This window comes from Tachyglossus aculeatus, chromosome 4 (assembly GCF_015852505.1).
Source record: "Tachyglossus aculeatus isolate mTacAcu1 chromosome 4, mTacAcu1.pri, whole genome shotgun sequence".
Classification (NCBI taxonomy): domain Eukaryota; kingdom Metazoa; phylum Chordata; class Mammalia; order Monotremata; family Tachyglossidae; genus Tachyglossus; species Tachyglossus aculeatus.
In genome coordinates, this window is record NC_052069.1 from 61,686,480 (window position 1) to 61,710,534 (window position 24,055).

The 24,055-nt window shown below is 43.9% G+C and overlaps 1 protein-coding gene and 1 non-coding gene across 3 annotated transcripts in view; one reads left to right on the top strand and one right to left on the bottom strand.

The window, feature by feature from the left end:
- Positions 1–24,055, bottom strand: part of HENMT1 (HEN methyltransferase 1) — a 51,633-nt gene that overhangs the window by 13,839 nt on the left and 13,739 nt on the right. For both annotated transcript variants that reach the window (XM_038745300.1, XM_038745301.1), the window contains 4 exons: positions 21,019–21,139; positions 16,744–16,856; positions 13,933–14,067; positions 12,187–12,369 (listed from right to left, as the gene is read on the bottom strand). In XM_038745300.1, coding sequence (XP_038601228.1) covers positions 12,187–12,369; positions 13,933–14,067; positions 16,744–16,856; positions 21,019–21,139 — 552 coding nt within the window. The remainder of the gene's footprint in view (positions 1–12,186; positions 12,370–13,932; positions 14,068–16,743; positions 16,857–21,018; positions 21,140–24,055) is intronic.
- LOC119928016 lies at positions 9,066–9,204 on the top strand. Its single transcript, XR_005450977.1, has one exon. It is a non-coding gene; the product is annotated as a small nucleolar RNA SNORA7 (small nucleolar RNA).

Genomic DNA, 24,055 nt, shown 5'->3' on the forward strand with positions numbered 1-24,055 from the left:
AATAAACAGTATACTGTTTGTACTCTCCCAAACGCTTAGTATAATAATAATAATGATAGTATTTATCATTATTATAATGATAGCACTATAGTGCTCTGCACATAGTAAGCGCTTAATAAATACAATTGACTGCTGAGCCCCAAGTACAACCAGGGAGTAGATGGGCTGGGGAATAGCACCACGTAAGCTTTTTATGGCATGATCCAAATAGAGCTAAAGCGACCACAGTCTATGCCAAAGCTGTGCTGAAATGCCACGATCCAGCTAACAGCTGCCTCATCATCATCATCAATCGTATTTATTGAGCGCTTACTATGTGCAGAGCACTGTACTAAGCGCTTGGGAAGTACAAATTGGCAATATATAGAGACAGTCCCTACCCAACAGTGGGCTCACAGTCACAGCCTCAGTACCCACACTGCACAGGTTAACCGGGTATTTTTCCGGATTCCTTTGGGCACGTCCACCTTGGCCAATGCCCTATGCGGGCATGACACCGCCTCTAGCACTTACGTATTTATTTACACCCATCCTCTGCTCTCGTGAATCTATGTCTATTCAACTGTACCTTCAATTACTCGATTCCACTACTTATAATTTTTTTTGTTTGTTTGTCTTCCCCATTAAAACGTAAAGTCCCTGTGGGTACGGAATTTGTCTTGGGCTTCTGTTGTCCTTTCCTAAATGCCTAGTACAGTGCATTACACCCAACAGTGTCTCAGTAAATAAATATTACAACTACTACTCCAACACTGATGACAAAACCGCAGCAAGCTGGTAGAGGGGTAGTACTAGAACTCGGGTCTCCAGATTCCCAGAGCAGTGCTCTTTCCAGTGGCTTAACAGCAGGACTCAGATTGCCAGAGGAAAAAAGCTAACTGAAAGCACAAAAACAAGTGCAGACAGTGAGGCAGAGGCCAAATTCCTTGCCAGTTTCGGCTAGCCCTAAATCTAAAAATCTTGCAGAAGCACAGCAGCCTGGAAAGATGTCTGTGTCACGAAGGGCAAAGCTCAAGTCTGATAAAAATCTTTCTGCTTCATTTAATGTCAGAAACTCTGAGAAGGAGTTGTTTGATCTGAATGACACTATTTTGTTGTGAAAGTATTTCTTCCAGTTAAGTTACGAAAACAGCCGGAGATGATTATTGTAACCAAATGCCAAAGATAGCAAAGTCAGACTACCAGTCAAATAGACCTTATGTTCTGCTCTGGACCATCACCAAATCTGGATACTCCCAAACCATCAGTTTGTTGTTTTTTTTTCCACGCAAGTTTTTAAAAGACAAAAGGTCTCAGATACCACTCCGGGAAAGCTTGACCAATACAAACAAAAAAAAAGCATCCCAACCCATCCCATATTTTATTGCCCCAATGGGACATCCATTAACAGGCTGTTTCCCAAGTAAACCAGATCTTCATAACTGCAGCTCTGGTTTTGCTTAAACGTCTTCAAGAAGAAATAGCTACTTTTACCTCAATCGTGCCGGGCTCCTCCTACAAACTGTCAAAGGTTTATAACGTTCTCCGTGCACTTCTTTACGCTTTGCTTTAGACCTGGAGTGCATACTTTGGCAACAAAACAGCAACCTGACATTTAACAGGGGGTGAAGGAGTCCATCAGTCGACTGTACCTGAACGCCTACTGTGTGCAGAGCACTGTACTAAGCGCTTGGGGGAGAGTACAATATAACAGACACATTCCCTGCTCACAACAAGCTTACAGTCTAGAGGGGGAGTTAGTCCGGAGTCTTGTTTCTGATCCTGGAATGAGGTCCAGGGAGATCTGCTGGATGAGAGACCTGCTTGCCCACCTCCCCACGATGCCTGTGCCCGTCCCTTCTCTAATTTCTTTCCCTTCTTATCCATCCTGGCCTAACTTCTCTCCTGCCTCTACCCTGCCCCACATCACTCTGCCCCAAGTAGACGGAAGGCTAATAATAATAATAATGGTATTTGTTAAGCGCTTACTGTGTGCCACTGTTCTAAGCGCTGGGGGGGGGGGGAGAGATACAAGGTGATCAGGTTGTCCCACGGTCGCGGTCTTAATCAATCAATCAATCAATCAATCGTATTTATTGAGCGCTTACTATATGCAGAGCACTGTACTAAGCGCTTGGGAAGTACAAATTGGCATCACATAGAGACAGTCCCTACCCAACAGTGGGCTCACAGTCTAAAAGGGGGAGACAGAGAACAGAACCAAACATACCAACAAAATAAAATAAATAGGATAGAAATGTACAGGTAAAATAAATAAATAAATAAATAGAGTAATAAATATGTACAACCATATATACAGGTGCTGTGGGGAAGGGAAGGAGGTAAGACGGGGGGATGGAGAGGGGGATGAGGGGGAGAGGAAAGAAGGGGCTCAGTCTGGGAAGGCCTCCTGGAGGAGGTGAAGGCCCCATTTTACAGATGAGGTAACAGAGCTAGAGAAGCGATTTGCCCAAAGTCACCCAGCGGACAAGTGGCGGAGCCGGGATTAGAACCCATGCCCGGGCTCTTTCCATTGAGCCACGCTGCTTCTCTAAGCAGGTCACCCAACTACGTGACCTGTTCCTTCTCTGAGACCGTCCCGCTAATCATTTCTATAATAATGGCATTTATTAAGCACTTACTATGTGCAAAGCACTGTTCTAAGTGCTGGGGAGGTTACAAGGTGATCAGGTTGTCCCACGGGGGGCTCACAGTCTTAATCCCCATTTTACAGATGAGGGAACTGAGGCACAGAGAAGTTAAATGACTTGCCCAACGTCACACAGCTGACAACTGGTGGAGCCGGGATTTCTAGTGATCCTTCTTGATGGGATTGGGTGGGGCTGCATGCTTCCCAGGCCTCCCCCGGACTCACTCTGTTCCCTGGTAGAGAGGGAAAGCAGAGCCAGGGATAGATGGAAAAACTGACTCGGGATTCGGAAGCGAGGGGGTAATGGGTTGGGGGACAATCCCAGCAGAACAGAGAGTGCAGCTCCACAGAGAGAGGGAGAGGCCAGATATCTTCATACAAGAGAATCAAGTAGTAACTTCAGTGGTAATAATAATAATAATAATAATAATCATCATCATCATCATCATAATGGCATTTATTAAGCCACTTACTATGTGCAGAGCACTGTTCTAAGCGCTGGGGAGGTTACAAGGCAATCAGGTTGTCCCACAGGGGGCTCACAGTTTTAATCCCCACTTTCCAGATGAGGTAACTGAGGCCCAGAGAAGTTAAGTGACTCGCCCAAAGTCACACAGCTGACAATCAGCGGAGCGGGGATTTGAACCCATGACCTCTGACTCCAAAGCCCGGGCTCTTTACACTGAGACACACTGCTCTCAGCACTGGTAACACAAGAACTTGAAAAACCACCGTGAGGATTCTCCAAAGATCATTCATTCATCCATTCAATCGTATTTACTGAGCGCTTACTGTGTACTTAGCGCTTGGGAAGTACAAGTCGGCAACATATAGAGACGCTTACTGTGTACTAAGCGCTTGGGAAGTACAAGTCGGCAATATCTAGAGACGGTCCCTACCCAACAACGGGCTCACAGTCTAGAAGGGGGAGACAGACAACAAAACAAAACATGTGGACAGGTGTCAAAATCATCAGAACAAACAGAAATAAAGCTACATTCATTCATTCAATCGTATTTATTGAGCGCTTACTGTGTGCAGAGCACTGGACTAAGCGCTTGGGAAGTACAAGTCGGCAACATATAGAGACGGTCCCTACCTAACAACGGGCTCACAGTCTAGAAGGGGGACACAGACAACAAAACAAAACATGTAGACAGGTGTCAAAATCGTCAGAACAAATAGAAATAAAGCTACATTCATTCATTCAATTGTATTTAATGAGCGCTTACTGTGTGCAGAGCACTGGGCTAAGCGCTTGGGAAGTACAAGTCGGCAACATATAGAGACGGTCCCTACCCAACAACAGGCTCACAGTCTAGAAGGGGGAGACAGAAAACAAAACAAAACATGCAGACCGGTGTCAAAATCGTCAGAACAAATAAGAAATAAAGCTACATGCACATCATTAACAAAATAAATAGAACAGTAAATATGTACAAGTAAAATAGAGTGATAAATCTGTACAAATAAATATACAAGTGCTGTGGGGAGGGGAAGGAGGTAGGGCGGGGTGGATGGGGAGGAGGAGAGGAAAAAGGGGGCTCAGTCAACGTAATAATCGTATTTATGAAATGCTAACTGTAGGCAGAGCACTGCATTAAGTGCTGGAAAACAATATACAAGCGGGAATTAGACAAGGTCCCTATCCCTTGAGGGTCTCACTGCAGTAAAACTACATTCACAATAAGCTTTTACGGTAATTCATATTGTGATTTGGGGTCCTACATTTACGGAGTCTGGAAAGTGTGCCACCCCTTAAATTCCACATCTCGAGAGTACATATATTTTTCAGAGATTTATAATTTCAACATAAAATTGATAACACGACCACAGGTACATCACCATGCCCATTAGTTCCTGCCAGAGGATCTTGCCTGGGCCTTTTATCTCAGAGTCATATCTGCAGTTGTGGAAATAATGTTTAATAATAGAAGTAGCAGGGGGTTTTCAATTTCCTCTTCCCTGCCACCCTGGGCCAGGCATCTTGTCTACCAAGACCTTAATCCCTCCTGAGCCAGAAATCCAGTAGCTTTAAAAAAAAAAAGTCAATCTTGTCACGCTGACACCACATGCCCCAACCCCACGGGAAATCAAATGTTTTTGGGGCTGGGGAATGGGGTGAATAGGGAAAGGGACTAAGAGGAGGTGATCCTCCATCTCACTTCACTCCTGTCAGACCTGGAAGCTCTCTCGCCTTCCTAACTTACTGAAACTAAATTCAGGGTCGCCTGAATCAAGTTGGCTGGGGTTGCAGCAATGGGTCAGTGAAGGAAGGAGGAAAGGGAATTCCACCCCTCGAGGAGGAGGAGTGGTTAGTGAGGGAAAAGTACACTTCATCTGGTCATGCTGAGGGGCTTTTTTTGGTCAGGGTAGGGGCTTCAGTGGTTGTGGCAGCTCGTAAGGTGAGGAACTACATTATGGGATGTTTGAAGGGGTTGGTTGTTGGGGAGAATTAGCTCAGGGCTCTTTTGAGCCGATGGTAATCCGGCCCTGGCCATGTGACTTTCCCGTCACTGTAGACGGCACTACCAGCCTTCCCGTCTCACAAGCCCGCAACCTTGGTGTCATCCTCAACTCCGCTCTCTCGTTCACCCCTTAGATCCAATCCGTCACCAAAACCTGCGGGTATCACCTCCGCAACATCGCCAAGATCCGCCCTTTCCTCTCCATCCAAACCGCTATCCTGCTGGTTCAATCTCTCATCCTATCCCGACTGGATTACTGCACCAGCCTCCTCTCCGATCTCCCACCCTCCTGTCTCTCCCCACTTCAGTCTATACTTCACGCTGCTGCCTGGATCATCTTTGTGCAGAAATGCTCTGGGCATGTTACTCCCCTCCTCAAAAATCTCCAGTGGCTGCCAGTCAATCTGTGCATCAGGCAGAAACTCCTCACCCTGGGCTTCAAGGCTCTCCATCCCCTCGCCCCCTCCTACCTCACCTCCCTTCTCTCCTTCTCCAGCCTGGCCCGGACCCTCCACTTCTCTGCCGCTAACCTCTTCGCTGTACCTTGTTCTCGCCTGCCCTGCCAGAATGCCCTCCCTCCACACATCTGCCAAGCTATCTCTCTTCCTCCCTTCAAAGCCCTACTGAGAGCTCACGTCCTCCAGGAGGCCTTCCCAGACTGAGCCCCCTTTTTCCTTTTCTCCTCCCCATCCTCCCCACCCTACCTCCTTCCCCTCCCCACAGCATCTGTATATATGTTTGTACAGATTACTCTATTTTACTTGTACATATTTACTATTCTATTTATTTTGTTAATGATGTGCATATAGCTTTATTTCTCTTTGTTCTGACAAGTTGACACCTGTCCACCTGTTTTGTTTTGTTGTCTGTCTCCCCCTTCTAGACTGTAAGCCCATTGTTGGGTAGGGACCGTCTCTATATGTTGCCAACTTATACTTCCCAAGTGCTTAGTACAGTGCTCTGCACACAGTAAGCGCTCAATAAATACGACTGAATGAATGAATGAATGCAGACCCTGACCTACTGGAGCTGTTGGACATCAAACACTCTAAGCTGAATATATGGCTCCTTCCAATCAATCGATAGTATTTATTCAGGGCTTTTTCTGCGCTTGGGAGAGCACAATAGAGGTAATAGAAAAGATTCTTGCTCTCAAGAGCTTTACAAAATAGCAGGGGAGACAGACACTCAAATAAACTACAGGTAGAGGGGTAGCAACAGAGTTTAAAGGCTCATAAATAAATGCTATGTGCGGTGGGAGAGGCCAAGTGATGCAGAAGTGCTGAAGTGGCAGTAGTGCGGGTGGGAAAGGATGGAGAGATGGAAGACTAATCAGGCAAGGCCTCCTGGAGAAGATGTGATTTCAGAAGGACTTTAAATATGGACAGAGTAATAACAATGATGGTATTTGTTAAGCGCTTACTATGTGCCAGGCACTGTACTAAATGCTGTTGGTCTTCTGGTTGTGAAGTCTGTGAGCCACTCTTCTAGACTGTGAGCCCACTGTTGGGTAGGGACTGGTTGTCTCTATATGTTGCCAACTTGTACTTCCCAAGCACTTAGTACAGTGCTCTGCACACAGTAAGCGCTCAATAAATACGATTGAACGAATGAAAGAGACAATACTGAGCAGACTGAGTAGGTTGATGACAGGGGAGCAAAGCATGTGCAAACTGGGATGTAGTAAGCGCTTAGTACAGTGCTGTGCAAACCATAAGCACTCAAACACAATTGAATGAATGACGGAATGAATGAAAGGAGCAACAATATGTAGGGAGGGGAGAGCTGACTGAAGCCAGTGTTCATTCAGGAGTTTCTGCTTGATACAGAACTGACAACCAGTGGAGGTTCTTGATTGGTGAGATGGGCACAAAAGATGTTTTGGAAAAATAATCTGGACAGAGCAAAGTATGAATTGAAGAGAGGAGAGAGGGGGAGGCAGGACAGTCTGCAAGGAGGTCAATGCAACTGTTGAAAAGAGAGATGACAAGTGCTTGAACCAGCCTGGTAGCAGTTTGGATGGACAGGATTCTGATTCTGGAGAGGTGAAGAAAAAACCACGAGGATTTGGTGACTAACAGTATATAGGGGTTTGAATACAAAAATAATAGGTAAGTGCTCACTGTGTGCCAAGCACCGTTCTAAGCAGTGGGCTAAATAGAAGCTAATCAGGTTCAACACATTTCCTAAAACACATGGAGCTCACAGTCTAAGTAGGAGGGAGAACCGGTATTTAATCTCTATTTTACAGTTGAGGAAACTGAGGCACAGAAACGTAATAATAATAAGTTCAACCATGAGAGCTGACGTGCTCTCCATGGGAAAGAGTGTGGATTGAAAATAAGAGACCCAGTAGTGAGGCTTGAGAGATACCCACATTTATTCATATTTGTCATTCTTTCATTCAGTCATATTTATTGAGCACTTACCGTGTGCAGAGCGCTGTACTAAGTACTTGGGAGAGTACAGTACAACAATAAACCATACATTCCCTGCCCACAATGAGCTTACATCCTAGAGGGGGGAAGACAGACGTTAATATAAATAAATGACAGATATCTATATAAGTGCTGAGGGGTTAGGAGGGGGGAAGAACAAAGGGAACAAGTCAGGGTGATGCAGAAAAGGACTGGGAGAAGAGGAAAGGGGGGTTTAGGGAAGGCCTCTCCGAGGAGGTGTGCCTTCAAAAGGGTTTTGAAAGTGGGTAAATTGTCTTTTGGATTTGACGCAGTGTGGCTCGGTGGAAGGAGCCCAGGGTTGGGAGTCAGAGGTCATTGGTTTTAATCCCAGCTCCTCCACTTGTCAGCTCTGTGACTCTGGGCAAGTTATTTAACTTCTCCGTGCCTCAATTCCCTCATCTGCAAAATGGGGATTAAGACTGTGAGCCCCACATGGGACAATCTGATCACCTTGTACCCACCCCCAGCGCTTAGAACAGTATTTGGCACATAGTAAGCGCTTAACAGATGCTAACAGTGAGACAGCATTAGAGGAGCGAAGTGTGCAGGCTGGGTTGTAGGAGGAGAGAAGTAAAGTGAGGTAGGAGGGGGCATGGTGACGGACTGCTTTAAAGCCAATGGTGAGGAGTTTTCGTTTGAGGCAGAGGTGGATGGGCAACCACTGGAGTTTTTTGAGGAGTAGGGAAACGTGTCCTGAATGCTTTTGTAGGAAAAGGATTCGGGTGGCAGAGTAAAGTATGGACTGGAGTGATGAGAGAGACAGGAGGCTGGGAGGTCAGCAACGAACGAGGCTGACGCATGCAATAATCTAGACGGGATAGGATGAATGATCATATTAATGTGGTAGCAGTATGGCTGGAGAGGAGAGGGCAGATTTTCAATCATTCATGCAACCACATTTATTGAGCGCTTCCTGTGGGCAGAGCACTGTACTAAGCACTTGGCAAGTACAATGCAGCAATAAAGAGAGACAATCCCTGCCCATAGCGGGCTTACAGTCTAGAGGGAGGGAGACAGACATCAAAACAAGGAAACCGGCATCAATATAAATAAATAGAATTATAAATATATATGCATATACATAAGTGCCGTGGGGCGGGGAGAGGGGGGAAGAGCAAAGAGTTTTAATGATGTTGCAAAGGTGGGACTGACAGGATTTAGTGATGGACTGAATATGCGGGTTGAAAGAGAGAGGAGTCAAAAATAACACCAAGGTTACGGGCTTGTAAGATGGGAAGGAGGGTGGTGCCATCTACAGAGATGGGAAAATCAGTGGGTTGGGCATGTGTCTACCAACTCTATTACACTGTACTCTTCAAAGCACTAAGTACAGTGCTCTGCACACATTAAGCACTCAATGATTATTCTTTTAGACTGTGAGCCCACTGTTGGGTAGGGACTGTCTCTATATGTTGCCAATTTGTACTTTCCAAGCACTTAGTACAGTGCTCTGCACATACTACGCGCTCAATAAATACGATTGATGATGATGATGATGATTATGACTGTCACCTCTCAGGGTCATACCTGGAGAGTTTCCAGTACTCTACCAGTCTCGACTACAGGGAGGGAGAGTCAAGCAGAGGCATATCCATTCCATTCCTAGCTTGGCCAGTGTTTAGCGAGTGGAAGGCAATCTGTTCCAAGTAAAGACTCTCCTGTGCCGGGCAGCAGCGGTATGGGAGAGAGTTGAGGGCACAGACTCAGGTTTACTGTGTGGGAGAAGGCAACGATAAACCGCTTCCATATGACCTGCAGAATGACTGCAGGTGGAGATGGGGCATTCTGAGAGAGATGTGTCCATGGCATTGCGCGTAAGACAACAACAACAACTATGACTGATTGATTGATTCAGGGTGTGGGAGGTCTAGGAAGAACCAGCAAGAGATCAAGAAGGAGAGAGGTAGAAGACCCAGAAAAGGACTGTCACAGAAACCAAAGTTAGCTAGTGTTTCCAGGATAAAAGGACGGTCCGCAGAATCAAAGGCAGCTAGAAGTTAGGGATTATTATGATGGACTAGAGACCAATAGATTTGGCAAGGTGTAGGTCATTGTTCTTGTGTCCCTTATGCTAAAAATACCCTCTCAACCCCACGGCTCCCTCCAGTTACTGCCCCATCTTCCTCCTACCATTCCTCTCCAGATTCCTTGAGCAAGTTGTCTACACCCGCTGCCTCCATTTTCTCTCTTCTACCCCAATTCCTGCCATGGAAACTGCCCTCTCATGGTTCAGTAATGATCCCTTTCTTGTCATATTCACTGGCTTCTCCTCAATCCTAATCCTTGACCGCTCAGCTGCCTTCGATACTGTGGACCATTCCCTTCTCCTGGAAACATGATCTAATCTTGGCTTCACCAACACTGCCCTCTCCTAGTTTGCCTTCTATCTCTCTGGCCATTCATTCGCAGTCTCTTTTACAGGCTTCCTCTCTGCCTCCCACCTTCTTCACTGTGGGAGTCCCTGAAGGCTCAGTTCTGGGTCCCCATCGATGTTCCGTCTACATCCACTCCCTTGAAGAACTCATTCACTCCCATGGCTTCAATTACCAGCTCTAAGGGGATGATTCCCAAATTTACCTCTCCAGCCCTATCTTTTTTCTTCTCTAAGCTCGCATTTCCTCCTGCCTTCAGGACATCTCTACTTGGATGTCCCACCGACACCTCAAACTTAACATGACCAAAACAGAACTTCTCACCTTCCTACCCAAATACTTCCTCCCCTTGACCTTCCCAAGGCTGTAGACAGCACCACGATCCTCCGTCTCACAAGCTCATAACCCCGGCATTATCAACCCACATATCAATCATTTATTGAGCACTTATCAAATCCCGTCAGTTCTACGTTCATAACATCGCTAAAATCCACCCTTTCCTCTCCATCCAAGCTGCTACAATGCTGATCCAAGCACTTATCCTAGCCTGCCTTGACTACTGCAGCAGCCTCCTTGCTGACCTCTCTGCCTCCTGTCTGTCCTCTCTCCAGTCCACACTTCACTCTGCTGCCCAGATTATTTTTCTTAAAAAAAATTCAGTACGTTTCCCCACTTCTCAAGAAGCCCCAGTGGTTGCCCATCCGCCTCCACATCCAACTCCTTATCACAGGCTTTAAAGCACCTCAATCGACTTGCCCCCTTCTATTTAACCTCGCTGATTTTCTACTATAACAACCCATTATGCTCACTTCACGCCTCTAAAACCAACCTACCACTGTACCTCAATCTCGTCTATCTCACCACCGACCCATCGCCCACATCCTGCCACTGGCCTGGAATGCCTTCCTGCATCATATCCATCACTCTCTCCACCTTCAAAGCCTTACTGAAATCACATCGCTTCCAAGAGACCATCTCTAAGCCCTCATTTCCCCTCTCCCTCTCTCTTCTGTCTCACCCTTGCACTGGATTTGTACCCTTTAAGCATTGGATATTTACCCCACCCTCAGCCCCACAGCACTGGCATACTTATCGGTAATTTATTTCAATGCCTGTCTCCCCCTGTAGACTACAAACCCTTCGTGGGAAGGGAACATGTCTACCAACTCTATTATATCGTACTCTTCCATGTGCTTAGTACGGTGCTCTACACACAGTAAATACATTGACTGATTGTACAGAGCGGTTTCAGTGGAGTGGAGAAGGCAGAAGCAAGATTGTAGAGGGTCACAGCGGTAGTTGAAGGCAAGCAGGTGTAAACTGGGGCTGGAAGCCCACTGAGGAGAAAATTCTAAGTGCCAGTTCATAGAACAGTTTTTTGCACATAGTAAGCGCTTAAAAAATACTACTACTACAACCTCAAGGGCAAGGATCATGTCTCCTAACTCTATATAATGTACTTTCCCAAGCACTAAGTACAGTGACCTGCACATAGCAAGTTATCAATAAATATCACTGACTGAAGATAAGCAGCAGCAGTAGTAGATGAGAAGGTACAGCGAGTTAGGTGTTTTTTGTTAGGTGGTATTTTTTTAATAGTATTTGTTAAGCGCTAAGGACTGGGGTTGATAGAAGGTAATCGGGTTGTCCCACGTGGGGCTCACAGTCTTAATCCCCATTTTACAGATGAGGTAACTGAGGCCCAGAGAATTTAAGTGACTTGCTCAAAGTCACACAGCTGACAAGTGGAGGAACCGGGATTTGAACCCACGACCTCTGACTCCCAATCCTGTGCTCTTTCCACTAAGCCACACTGCTTCTGTGTGGCTTAGCATTTGTTGAGCACTTACTATGAACCAGGCACTGTACTAAGCACTAGGATAGACACAAGATAATCAGGTTGGACACAGTCAGTAGCCCACATAGGGCTCACAGTCTTAATCCCCATTTTAAAGGCGAGGTAACAGACACAGAGAAGTTAAGTGACTTGCCCAAGATGACACAGGTTGGGTTGCAGAGGGAGAAGAGTAGTATCTCTTCCTCTTTCTCCTTTCTTTCTCTCCACTTCCTTTCTCCCTTCCCATCTCCCCTTCCCCTCAAAACTTTTCCTGGTGCCCCAACCCCTCAGGCCCCAAGTTGAAAGCTGGAACCCTTGATCCCCCGAAATAAGACGAATAACTTGTTCGCTATAGTTGAAATTGCATCAAAAACTGTAGCTTTAAACCTAAGTGCAAAATAACAGCCTCATCCACACTCACCAGTTCTGAAATTGGGCTCTGTTCCATTCAAATTTGTGATTGGAGTGTCTGAATAATTTCACTCCTGGAAGCAAGGGATTAAATTCTGCATTAGGAGTGCTGATTACAACCATGGCTGGAGTCATGAACCCAAACACCACTTCCAAGAACTTGGGCAGCTCTGTTGACTCCAGGTGTTCTATTCTGAAAAGGTTAAAATGGGAGATTAATGGGGGAGGATCATCCAATTTCTGCACTTGCCCAATTCAATAAAACCTCTTGTGTTTGAGTGCTACATGGCTGGCATTTCATCGCTAAGGCATTAAAAGGGTGGGATTTTTTTTTAACTCATTTACTTATTTCTTAAGGTCTTTAGCCCGCTTTCCTCCTCATTGTAGATAATTGTGTATGGTTGTACCCCCTCTTTAGATTTGTACGATCATGAAGGCCCCTGCCTCTGAGGTGCCCTGCTCAGCCCCCCCACCCCTCTAAAATAAATGCCCAGGAAATGCTTTGTAGATGGCACGGTCCATTACTATTTCTAGTAATTAATCCATAAACATAATTAACCCCAAAGACACAAACTCACACTGAAATCAACGGCCACTTGTCCTCTCAGATATTTACCATTTATTAGAATGGTGGTTTAAGGCAGAGACGATTTCCCGTGATTTTCTAAACTGGACTTTGCTAAGGACAGCCGGAAGGATACGAGGCTAAAGGCCTTGGAAATATTTCTCGGGCTAGCCTTAGTAGATGAACCAGTACTTTGGTCAAAAAAAACCTCTCATTTCATTCCTCTTCAAACTCTTAACTATCCGGAAAGAATTTCAAACACACACAATGAACTAAACTTACTGGGTTAGATTTATACAGCATCTTTTCTAAAGAGCTTCTATCAGGAGACAATGACTAGCGCTCTAGCAAGGAGCTTTTATCTAGTGAAGTTTGGTACAAGTCATCGTTATCAAAATGTTTTCTTGTGGGCAGCAAGTGTTCAGTAATCATCAAATATGAATGACGATGGCATTTGTTAAGTGCTCACCGTGTGTCAAGCACTATTCTGGGCACTGAGGTGGATATAAGCTAATCAGTTGGACACAGTCCACGTCCCACATGGGGCTCACAATCTTAATCCCCATTTTACAGACGAGGTAACTGGCAGAGAGAAGTGAAGTGACTTACCCATCTAACTACTCTGGTACACAACATTTCACCCTTAATGCTTTTCATGAGAAGATACCAGAAAATTTTACTAATGCCTAATTGTGTCCTTAGTCATGGATCTTCAAGTCACATCAACTCCAGTGTGATTTATTTGGCAAACCTCTAATCACAGAAACTAGTACAGGGGCAATAGATAAATCATATTTTACAGGTGAGAAAACCCAAAGTGAAGAATCAGGTGAGTGCTGGACCTGAAGTAGAATCTCGCTTTCTTGATAACTAACCTTCTTCTTAGACTTCAGTCGTGGCTCCTCTGTAATTATTCTAAAAAAAACTGACCCTATTCTAAAGCCCTGTGAGAAAAAGGTAATGCAAGATGGGGTCTAAAAATAATAACCTGAAGCATGAAATTTCCCCTTGATTTTTGAGCCCCATTTTTTGCCAAAAATGTCTTTAATGAAGTATGCGTGTGAGCATATATATCTATATCTATATAGGTATATATATATATATATATAGGTATATAGATATATAGGGATATAGATATAGATATATATACATATTTGTGTGTCTGTGTGTGTGTGTAGGTTTAATACTCACAATTCAATGCAAGTTATCAAATCAAATCCAAGCAGGCAGGAATCTTTCTCCACAACTGAACCTTGATGTAAAGTAATGGTTAAAGTTCTCTCACTGGGTTGTAGATAATCTCCAGGAAGGGGAGTAAGTCTGTGCCTGAGAAAACATTATTTTTAAAGAAAAAGACCCTTAGGAAGAAATATTCAAATCTCCTTAGATTTTATCACATAAAAAAACTCAGTCGATCTTAAATCATGGTACACATTTAAACAGAGTAAAAATAAACGGCATTTGTTAAATGCTTACTATATGCCAAGCATTGTTCTAAGCGCTAGGGTAAATACAAGGTAATCAAGTTGTCCCACTTGGGGCTCACAGGCTTAATCCCCATTTTACAGATGAGGTAACTGAGGCACAGAGAAGTTAAGTGGCTTGCCAAAGGTCACACAGCTGAGCCGGGATTAGAACCCAAGCCCTCTGACTCCCAACCCCACGCTCTTTCGACTATGCCATGCTACTTCTCTGATTGTTATTAAATAAATCAACTTCACTTACATCCTCTACCTTAAAAACCGAAAAGTAATACTCTAGGAAACCAATTCTAATAAGCAACTCAATCAGGAGCAACTTCAAGTAGTTTGGCCATTAATAGGCACTTAGATTAGGTGGTTATTTTTGAAAGAGTCAATGCAGCTATTTAAGACCAACTGCAAAAAGGAACTGCAACACAGAAATGATTTCTGTTTTCCGTTGTCTCTTGTCCTAAAAGGACAACAGAGAACCCGCTGAAAATTGGCTGAAGCCACCATGTAAGGTATACGTCATGCCTCGCCTTGCTTTCCACGTGATGTCAAAAACCTTTAAATGATTTAGTTCTCTCAAAGGCCAGGTAAAAAATTATTGCAAATACCCTTTCGCCATACATCCAAGGGAAGAGGGTCATCCAGTATAGCCTTGAATGAAATGATGAGTGGGTCGTAGATTATTCAACTTGGACCAACCTAGAAAATCCCTCACTCGCTTCTCCTATTTCAGGCCTACTCAGGCTGGAAGAGATAGCAGCTCCTCGCAAGCACAATGTTCATGGCAACCTGTGTCACGGAGTTTGCACGTAGATCGATGACCCTGTTCACTTCTTGGCACAGCTGTGCATTTGCACCTTGCCGTGCATCTTCCTGAGTCCTCAGAAAAAAGGTCGGGAATCTATCAGACCCGGCCAGGAGTTGGGTAGGTCTCTCTACCCATATCCAAGAACTAGTCTTTTTCACATGGTCAAAAGTGCCTCCACTAAACTTTTGAATTGGCTTACTTTGTTCTTCTTCCCCATCCTATTTGCCTACCGACCTCTCCATTTATTTATTGTTGAGATAGAGGAGACGGAATTTAAAAAATTGAGATTATTTACCAAAGGAGTTGTGGTCCTTCCCTTTCTTAATAGATAGTCCACAGAAAATCACAAGTCAAGTATTCTTGAAACAGTAACTGTGTGACACTCAACACTGACCCTGTCCCCCGCATCAAGTATTAATTTAACTTTTTACATCTTTGTACTCCTGTAACATGGTGGTTGTATTTTTGAAGAACTTGATGTGCACAAAACTGCGTTGTAGCCCTCACACTTTGTCGCCTCAAACATGTGCCCACCCATTTTTATATATGCTCCTTCTAATTGCGCTGATTTGGAGGTGTTCAGTAAATATCATTGATTGATTTGTGGATAACATTCTATCAAGGCAGACATGTGTTGTGGATAAACACTCCCTAATTCTGTAATAGCAGTCCACCAAATCATGAAACGAAAACACATGCTACAGGGAAAATGGCCGTTCATTCCTTTGGAGGAAATTTTTAAAAAACCTACATGGAAAAAAAATCATTCTAATTTACTCTAGACAGAAGCCTATCCCATTTATTTCAAGCCAGAAAACAAATTAGAGAAAGGAACCCAACAGTTCTGCAACTGGTGAAAAGGCCCTACCCTTTGAAGGAACAGGTGAAAGGATCAGAGTTTAAAATTCAGGTTGCCATGATGGTATCTGAGCTAGAAAAACACAATACTTTCCATTCCTATAATATGCCTTTTTTATTTCAGTGCAAAAATGTGGCTCATGTTCAGCCTGAACACTTATAACAGAGTACAGCTTTTTCCCAATTATTTTCACTTTCCTTAAGGAAATTATAAAATTATAGTTACAAAAGTTTTTCAAATTAAATATATAACTGCCATATACAGCATATTTATCAAGGTAAAATGTCAGATAAGGAAACAGTTACTAAAATCCGTACTCTGTACACATAGCAGAATGAAAGACAAATGTAAATTGAAATACAACTGAGAATACTGTAGCATGTTAATTATGTCATTTATTAAAGCACTTACTATGTGCCAACCACTGTATTAAGCACTAGGGTAGATACAAGTTAAATCAGGTCAGATGCAGTCTCTGTTCCACATGGGACAAACAATCTAGAGGAGAGGGAGAACGGTCACTGAATCACTTTCTGTGACTCTGAAGATTAATACTGTTGATAAGGAATGTCAATGCTTCAAGCATTCAATTTTAAGACATAGATTTACTAAAAAATTATATTTATTAATCAATCTTAATATCTCTGTAAGTTGGTCAGTGTCGCTCCATTTTACGATGGAGAAATTCAGAGACTACGCAAATCGACCTTCTTAGGGAAAGCTCAATTTCTCTACTCCCAATCTTCTAACTACAAACCTTTAAAGGCTTCTCCCTCATCTCAATAATGAAAAGTCCCGTACACCACTAATTTGGACTAAATAAATAGTCCTCTTTTAGAAAGGTAATTACAAAAGTGCATTACATTTTCTCCTTCAATACATTCTCACAGATATCCAATCCGGCAAGCACCTCGATGCAACTGCAGAATTTCAGCATCCACAGTAGTGAACAGTCAGCACATCCTAAGTCTGCAACCTGTAAATTAAAAAAAAAAAATGGAACCATGTTCTTCTTTATTTTAAAAAGCTATCATCACATATTTTTTTGTTCAGAAAAAAAATATGTCCAAACATGAAGGCTCAGGGCCTTTATAAAAAGGAACTAGAAGTAGACCTTACCAAGCCATAAATGAGATTACTAATGAAACTCTATGATCTTTTAAACAAAGAAAAGAGATTAATTAGCATTAAATGACCAAAGAAAGTTGGAGATGGCTGTAATATCAAAGGAAAATCAAGCATTTTGTTCTATAATTGAAGCCTGACTTCCACCAAAGAAACTAAGAGCTTTCTGAGACATTCAAGACTCATAAATCTCATAAACATTGCCCAAAGTGTTTCTGTCTTACTCTGATTTGAAACGTATAAAGCAAAAAAACACAGTAATTCATTTTCCTTAACATGGTTACCTCAAGGTATTTTTCTTTCGATGAGGATGAATATAGAGTAAGAGCAAGATTACAAATCATTAATATTATAACACTGAGATGCGTATGAAAAGATAAGGTACCTCTGAAGCCTGGTAACGGATGTGGATGTTACTTGTACATATCTATTCTATTTATTTTATTTTGTTAGTATGTTTGGTTTTGTTCTCTCTCTCCCTCTTTTAGACTGTGAGCCCACTGTTGGGTAGGGACTGTCTCTATATGTTGCCAATTTGTACTGCCCAAGTGCTTAGTACAGTGCTCTGCACACAGTAAGCGCTCAATAAATACGATTGATGATGATGATGTGGATCACATAAATGACCGATTCATATTTAGTACAGGTTTGCAGTGCGTCAAGAACTGCTGCTCTTTGTTAACACACTCTGACCTATGGGGAACTACATCGCGACCTCGATTTCATTTCTGAAAGGGGTATGCAGTGTAAAGCCAACAGGAAATCTAGAAATCTGGCGGTTACACTATATACCTGTTTATTATAACGTGCATTCATTAACTTACTTCCCTGGACTGAGGTGATTTGAGGTTATCACCTATGCCTCAGTATTTCTGCCAATTTTATTTTCGACGTATTTTCTTGCCAGGCCTTAGGTCACACCTCAGCAATAAGCTTGTCATGTGGGGTGGAAATAACTTGGCGCCTATGCAAAAATGGGGTAAGCAGGCTGAAGGGAGGAAGGGAGGAGGGCTGGTGCCCAGGATGGAGGAGGCCTACAGCCTTCTAATTGACATCAAGAGTCCCTGAGGTAATGAGGAAGGCGATTAGGAAGCCAGGAGCTGGGAAAGGGAAGAGGAATTGTTGAAGAAGAGCGGCAAACCTCAGCTCTGGCCCTGTGAGCAGGCTCAGAGAGGCTATCTCCCAGTTTTACAGCTCCTGTTTCTCAGGAGCTTGCGGCTTTCCAACGGCAAGAGGGAACCAGGTGGCCTCCGTTGGGCCTCCGGGGTGAGAGGCCCTGGCCCCTGCAGGCTTATGGCTCTTGCTGAACTACTCGGGGGACGTGGCCGATAAGGGCAGTAGGACAGCAGTAACAGCAACAATAATAATAATAGTAGATATTAAGTACTGTGTGTCAAAAGTGCTGGAGTACAAATAATCAAGGCCCACAGAGCGGTCACAGCCTATTTAAGAGGGTGAATCCCCTTTTTACAGATGGGGAAACTGAGGAAGAGAGGAGTTACGTAACTTGCCCGAGGTCACACAGCAGGCAAGGAGTGGAGCAGGATTAGAACCCGGGTCCGTGCTCCAACAGCCATTCTCCACCACCAATTAATCGTAATTATTGCACGCTTACTGCGTGCCGAGCGCTGTTCTAAGCGCTTGGGAGAGTACAAGCAGCGTGGCTCGGTAGAAAGAGCCCAGGCTTTGGAGTCAGGGGTCATGGGTTCGAATCCCCGCTCTGCCAATTGTCAGCTGTGTGAGTTTGGGCAAGTCACTTAACTTCTCTGTGCCTCAGTTCCCTCATCTGTAAATTGGGGACTAAGACTGTGAGCCCCCCGTGGGACAACCTGATCTCCTTGTAACCTCCCCAGTGCTTAGAACAGTGCTTTGCACATGGTAAGTACTTAATAAATGTCATTATTGTTATTATTATTACAATATAAGAGAGTTGGTAGGCACGTTCCCTACCCACAAGGAGCTTACAGTCCAGATTGCCCTAAGGCCCAAGAAAGGCAGCCTGAGTGGCCGGGCCGGGCCATCCCTCTCCTCCTGTTCCCATTACAAGAGAGAAGCTGCCATCACAACATTTAGAAATTTGGGGAGATCATGACAATTTGGCTGGGATAACTAGATTGCAGCAACAAGGAGTCGAGAAGTTGAAGAGTAGACTGCTCTTTTACTACTGTTGTGACAGAGTTGTGGAAATCACCCCATCATTTTTTTCCCCTATACCCTGTCCTCTCCCTCTTAGACTGTGCATCTTTCATGGGCTAGGAACTTTTTCTGAATTACATCTACCAGCGTAGTTAGCACTCACCTTTGCTTCCACCAAAATGGAGTGTTAAGTGAAAAAGCCCCAAATGAAGTATAGTTTCCCATAGGAAATAATGTAAACTGAATTAATGCACTTCCGAGATACCCCAAATTGACCAAAACAAGATAAATACACCCGGTTCTTCTATAAAATGAAGACTGTAAGTTCTTTATCGGCAGGGAAAGTGTCTGCTAATTCGGTTGTATTGTAATCTTCCAAGTGCTTAGTACAGTGCTCTGCACATAGTAACTGCTCAATAAAAACGATTGACTGATTGCATTCTTGTGAAATCTCATAAGGAAAACTTGTGCTGTAGCATGGGCACAAGTACCGAACTCAAAAACACACAGTATGGCTGAACTGAGCTCTCTCTAAAAAAGGTGACCAAAACAGTTCATTCATTCATTCAATCGTATTTATTGAGCGCTTACTGTGTGCAGAGCACTGTACTAAGCGCTTGGGAAGTACAAGTTGGCAACATATAGAGATGGTTCCTCCCCAACAACGGGCTCACAGTCTAGAGGGGGGAGACAGACAACAAAACATGTGGACAGGTGTCAAGTCATCAGAATAAATAGAAGTAAAGCTAGATGCACATCATAAGTACAGTGCTAAGCGCTTAGTACAGTGCTCTGCACACAGTAAGCACTCAATAAATACGATTGATTGATTGATCATTAACAAAATAAATAGAATAGTAAATATATACAAGTAAAATAATGCAAGATGATGAAACGGCAATGAAATGTTTGGGCTCACAACTGCACCCGTTGCTGACTCAAAAGTCAGATAAGAGGTGTCGTGGATGGAAGCGCCAAGCTCTGAGGCAGACCACGTGAAACTGCTTGTTAGGACACCTCCGATCTCACTGGGCCCATTAATTCTGTAGAAACAGCCCCGCCGCAGCATTTACTATACTACCAAGTACTGTACAGTCAGTACACAAAACTAAATTGAAGGATGAATTTTTCAGTTCAGAACCCTGAACCTTTCCAGTGTGTTTTCTCGGAAAGCAACCTGGGACTTTACTAGACATTGACTCAGACATCAAAAGAAAATACACTCACTTCCCTTATAGCACGGAATTACATTCTTGAGGAAGCCGGGATTACGGAAAATGCGTGTCAAAATACGAGTTTGGTATTCGATGTCACGCACTCGTTTATAACCGTAACTGCCGACGTTATATCACATTCTATCAAGCTAGATGTGCACTGTTGAAAGGACATTCCGTAATTCCCTAACAATACGCACTCCAAACTGCAGAGTGATAACACATATTATGAAAGAGTGTATATCTCAAAATCACTTTTTTAAATCCCTTTTCTCTTACCAAAAACAAGCCCTAATGAGAAAATACTAAGAAATGGGACTGTGGATAATGTCCAGAAAACTCTGGAAGTTCAGTTAGTATTTCTGAATGCTTATAAGGTACACAATGCAATATTTATGGCACAGTATTAGACGTTTGGTAAAGTTCTCGCTCTTGATTTATTTTCACTGTGTGATTTATTTTTCTCACTCGATTAAGCTAAACCAACTTGGCATAACTGAAAACGGGAACATTGCCCCAAATATAACAAAACTCTCTGGCGTTGTAGTACTACAGTAATTATGATTTACTGCTACACAATTTCACATTTTTCTGCAATACCGTATCTACATTACAGTTTACCTTCCTCTTAAAAACTTAGATATTTGAAAAGGAAATACCAACCTTTTTGGGTTTGTGCTTTACGACTAAATCTTTAATAAACTGGTATCGCTGCTTGTATAATGGAGGAATGAACTTAATTATCTCTGGATCGCGATGATTTTTATCAACCATATTGTCAATACTGAAAGTAAAAAAAAAAGTTATTTTTCTAAATAAATTCAGGATCTTAGAAAACAAATTACATTTTGCTCTTCTCTCTCCCAGTTGATTATAAAATGACTACAAATTCTTGCCCATTATGGGCCTAGTATTAGTTTAAATTCATTCAATCATATTTATTGAGCTCTAACTGTGTGCAGAGCACTGTACTAAGTGCTTGGGAAGTACAAGTTGGCAACATATGGAGACGGTCCCCACCCAACAATGGGCTCACAGTTGTACTGAAAGTTATGTTAAAACATCCTTCCTACTTTTTCACAAGACTTTTTATGCTGCTTCTTTCAATAGTACCTTTCAATAGTCCACCAGCCCATATGTTCACTAATTTGAACCTTTACCTCCTGTAGATTTTATTAATTTTCATATCTTTAATAGAATCTATTGAGAGTTTGAGTGTCGAGCACTGTATCAAGCACTTGGGAAAGTACAGTAAATATACATATCCCTCCCCTCAAAAGAGTTTCCAATCCACAGGCCTAGATGCTATCAATTTTGGTATTTGATTGATTCTCATTATTAATTTTACTCCAGGAATAGTAACAAAATATCCAGTAAAGTGATATTAAACAATCAAGTGAAAAAGAGGTTCCATGAAGAAATAATTGGGTTTAGTCTAGAGACAAAGGAATTTTTAATAATTGTTGAGTTTATGAAGAGGTTTTATGAAGACACTCAGTAGTATTCCATATCCTCTGAGGATTTAAAAAATGAGTTTAAATAAAAAATGATGGCATTTGTTAAGCGCATACTATGTGCAAAGCACTGTTCTAAGCCCTGGGGAGGATACAAGGTGACCAGGTTGTCCCACGTGGGGCTCATAGTCTTCATCCCCACTTTACAGATGAGGTAACTGAGGCACAGAGAAGTTAAGTGATTTGCCCAAGGTCACACAGCTGACAATTGGCGGAGTGGGAATTTGAACTCACGACCTCTGACTCCCAAGCCCGTGCTCTTTCCATTGAGCCACGCTGCTAGATTTTGATTCGGTAGCCTAGTATAATACTAAGTGCTTAAAGCCTAGCAATAGAATTTAATAATTGCGGTATTTCTCACCGTTTCGAGCAGTGTACTAAACACTCGGGTAGATACAAGATAATCGGATGCCACACTGGGCTCCCAGTCTGAGGAGGGAGAATAGGTACTGAATCCTCATTTTGTTGATACGGGAACTGAAGCACAGGGAAGTTACGTGACTAGTCCAAGGTCGTACCGCAGGCAAGAGGTGCTCAATAAATATGACTGAATGAGTGAATGAAGCTGGGATTAGAACCTAGGTCCTATTGGACTTCAATGTTGACCAAAAGGTCACCAATGATCTCCTTCTTGCCAAATCCAGTGGCCTCTACTCCATCCTAATCCTCCTCAACCTCTCAGCTGCCTTTGACACTGTGGACCACCCCCTTCTCCTGGAAACATAACCCAACCTTGGCTTCACCGACTCTGTCCTCTCCTGGTTCTCCTCTTACCTCTCTGGCCGTTCATTCTCAGTCTCCTTCGCGGGCTCCTCCTCTACTTCCCACCCCCTAAATGTAGGGGTTCCTCAAGATTCAGTTCTTGGTTCCCTTCTATTCTCCATCTATGCTCACTCCTTTGGAGAACTCTTTTGCTCACATGGCTTCAACTACCACTTCTATGTAGATGATTTCCAAATCTACATCTTCAGCCCTGATCTCCCTCCCTCTCTGCAGTCTTGCATTTCCTCCGCCAGACAAAACTATTTCTCCTCCCTTATTGACACTCATGCCCATCATCCCCATCAGCTATTCCATACATTTAACTCCCTTCTCAGGCCCCCTGCTCTTCCCCTTCCTCCTTCCCTCACCTCCAACAATCTGGCCTCCTACTTCATTAGTAAAATTAACTCCATCAGGTCTGAGCTCCCCAAAGTCACTCCTCCCCCTTCTCCAACCCCCTGCTCTCAACCCTCTCCGCTACTCTCCCATCCTTCCCAGCAGTATCCTCAGATGAGATCTCCTCCATCCTCTCAAGTGCTAATCCAGCCACATGTGCTTCTGACCCCATTCCCTCTCATCTTATGAAATTTCTCCCCGCTTCCCTCCTCCCCTCCTTAACTTCCATCTTCAACCGCTCACTCTCCACTGGTTCCTTCCCCTCTGCCTTCAAACATGCCCCCGTCTCCCCCATCCTAAAAAAACCCTCTCGACCCCACCTCACCTTCTAGTTATCCCCCATCTCCCTCCTACCCTTCCTTTCCAAACTCCTTGAACGAGTCGTCTACACCCACTGCCTGGAATTCCTCAACGCCAACTCTCTCCTCGACCCCCTCCAATCTGGCTTCCGTCCCCTACATTCCACGGAAACTGCCCTCTCCAAGGTCACCAATGACCTCCTTCTTACCAAATCCAACGGCTCCTACTCTATCCTACTCCTCCTCGACCTCTCAGCTGCTTCGACACTGTGGACCACCTCCTTCTCCTCAACATGCTATCCGACCTTGGCTTCACAGACTCCGTCCTCTCCTGGTTCTCCTCTTATCTCTCCGGCCGTTCATTCTCAGTCTCCTCTGCGGGCTCCTCCTCCCCCTCCCATCCCCCTACTGTAGGGGTTCCCCAAGGTTCAGTGCTTGGTCCCCTTCTGTTCTCAATATACACTCACTCCCTTGGTGAACTCATTCGCTCCCACGGCTTCAACTATCATCTCTACGCTGATGACACCAAATCAACATCTCTGCCCCTGCTCTCTCTCCCTCCCTTCAGGCTCGGATCTCCTCCTGCCTTCAGGACATCTCCATCTGGATGTCTGCCTGCCACTTAAAACTCAACATGTCCAAGACTGAACTCCTTGTCTTCCCTCCCAAACCCTGCCCTCTCCCTGACTTTCCCGTCACTGTTGACGGCACTACCATCCTTCCCGTCTC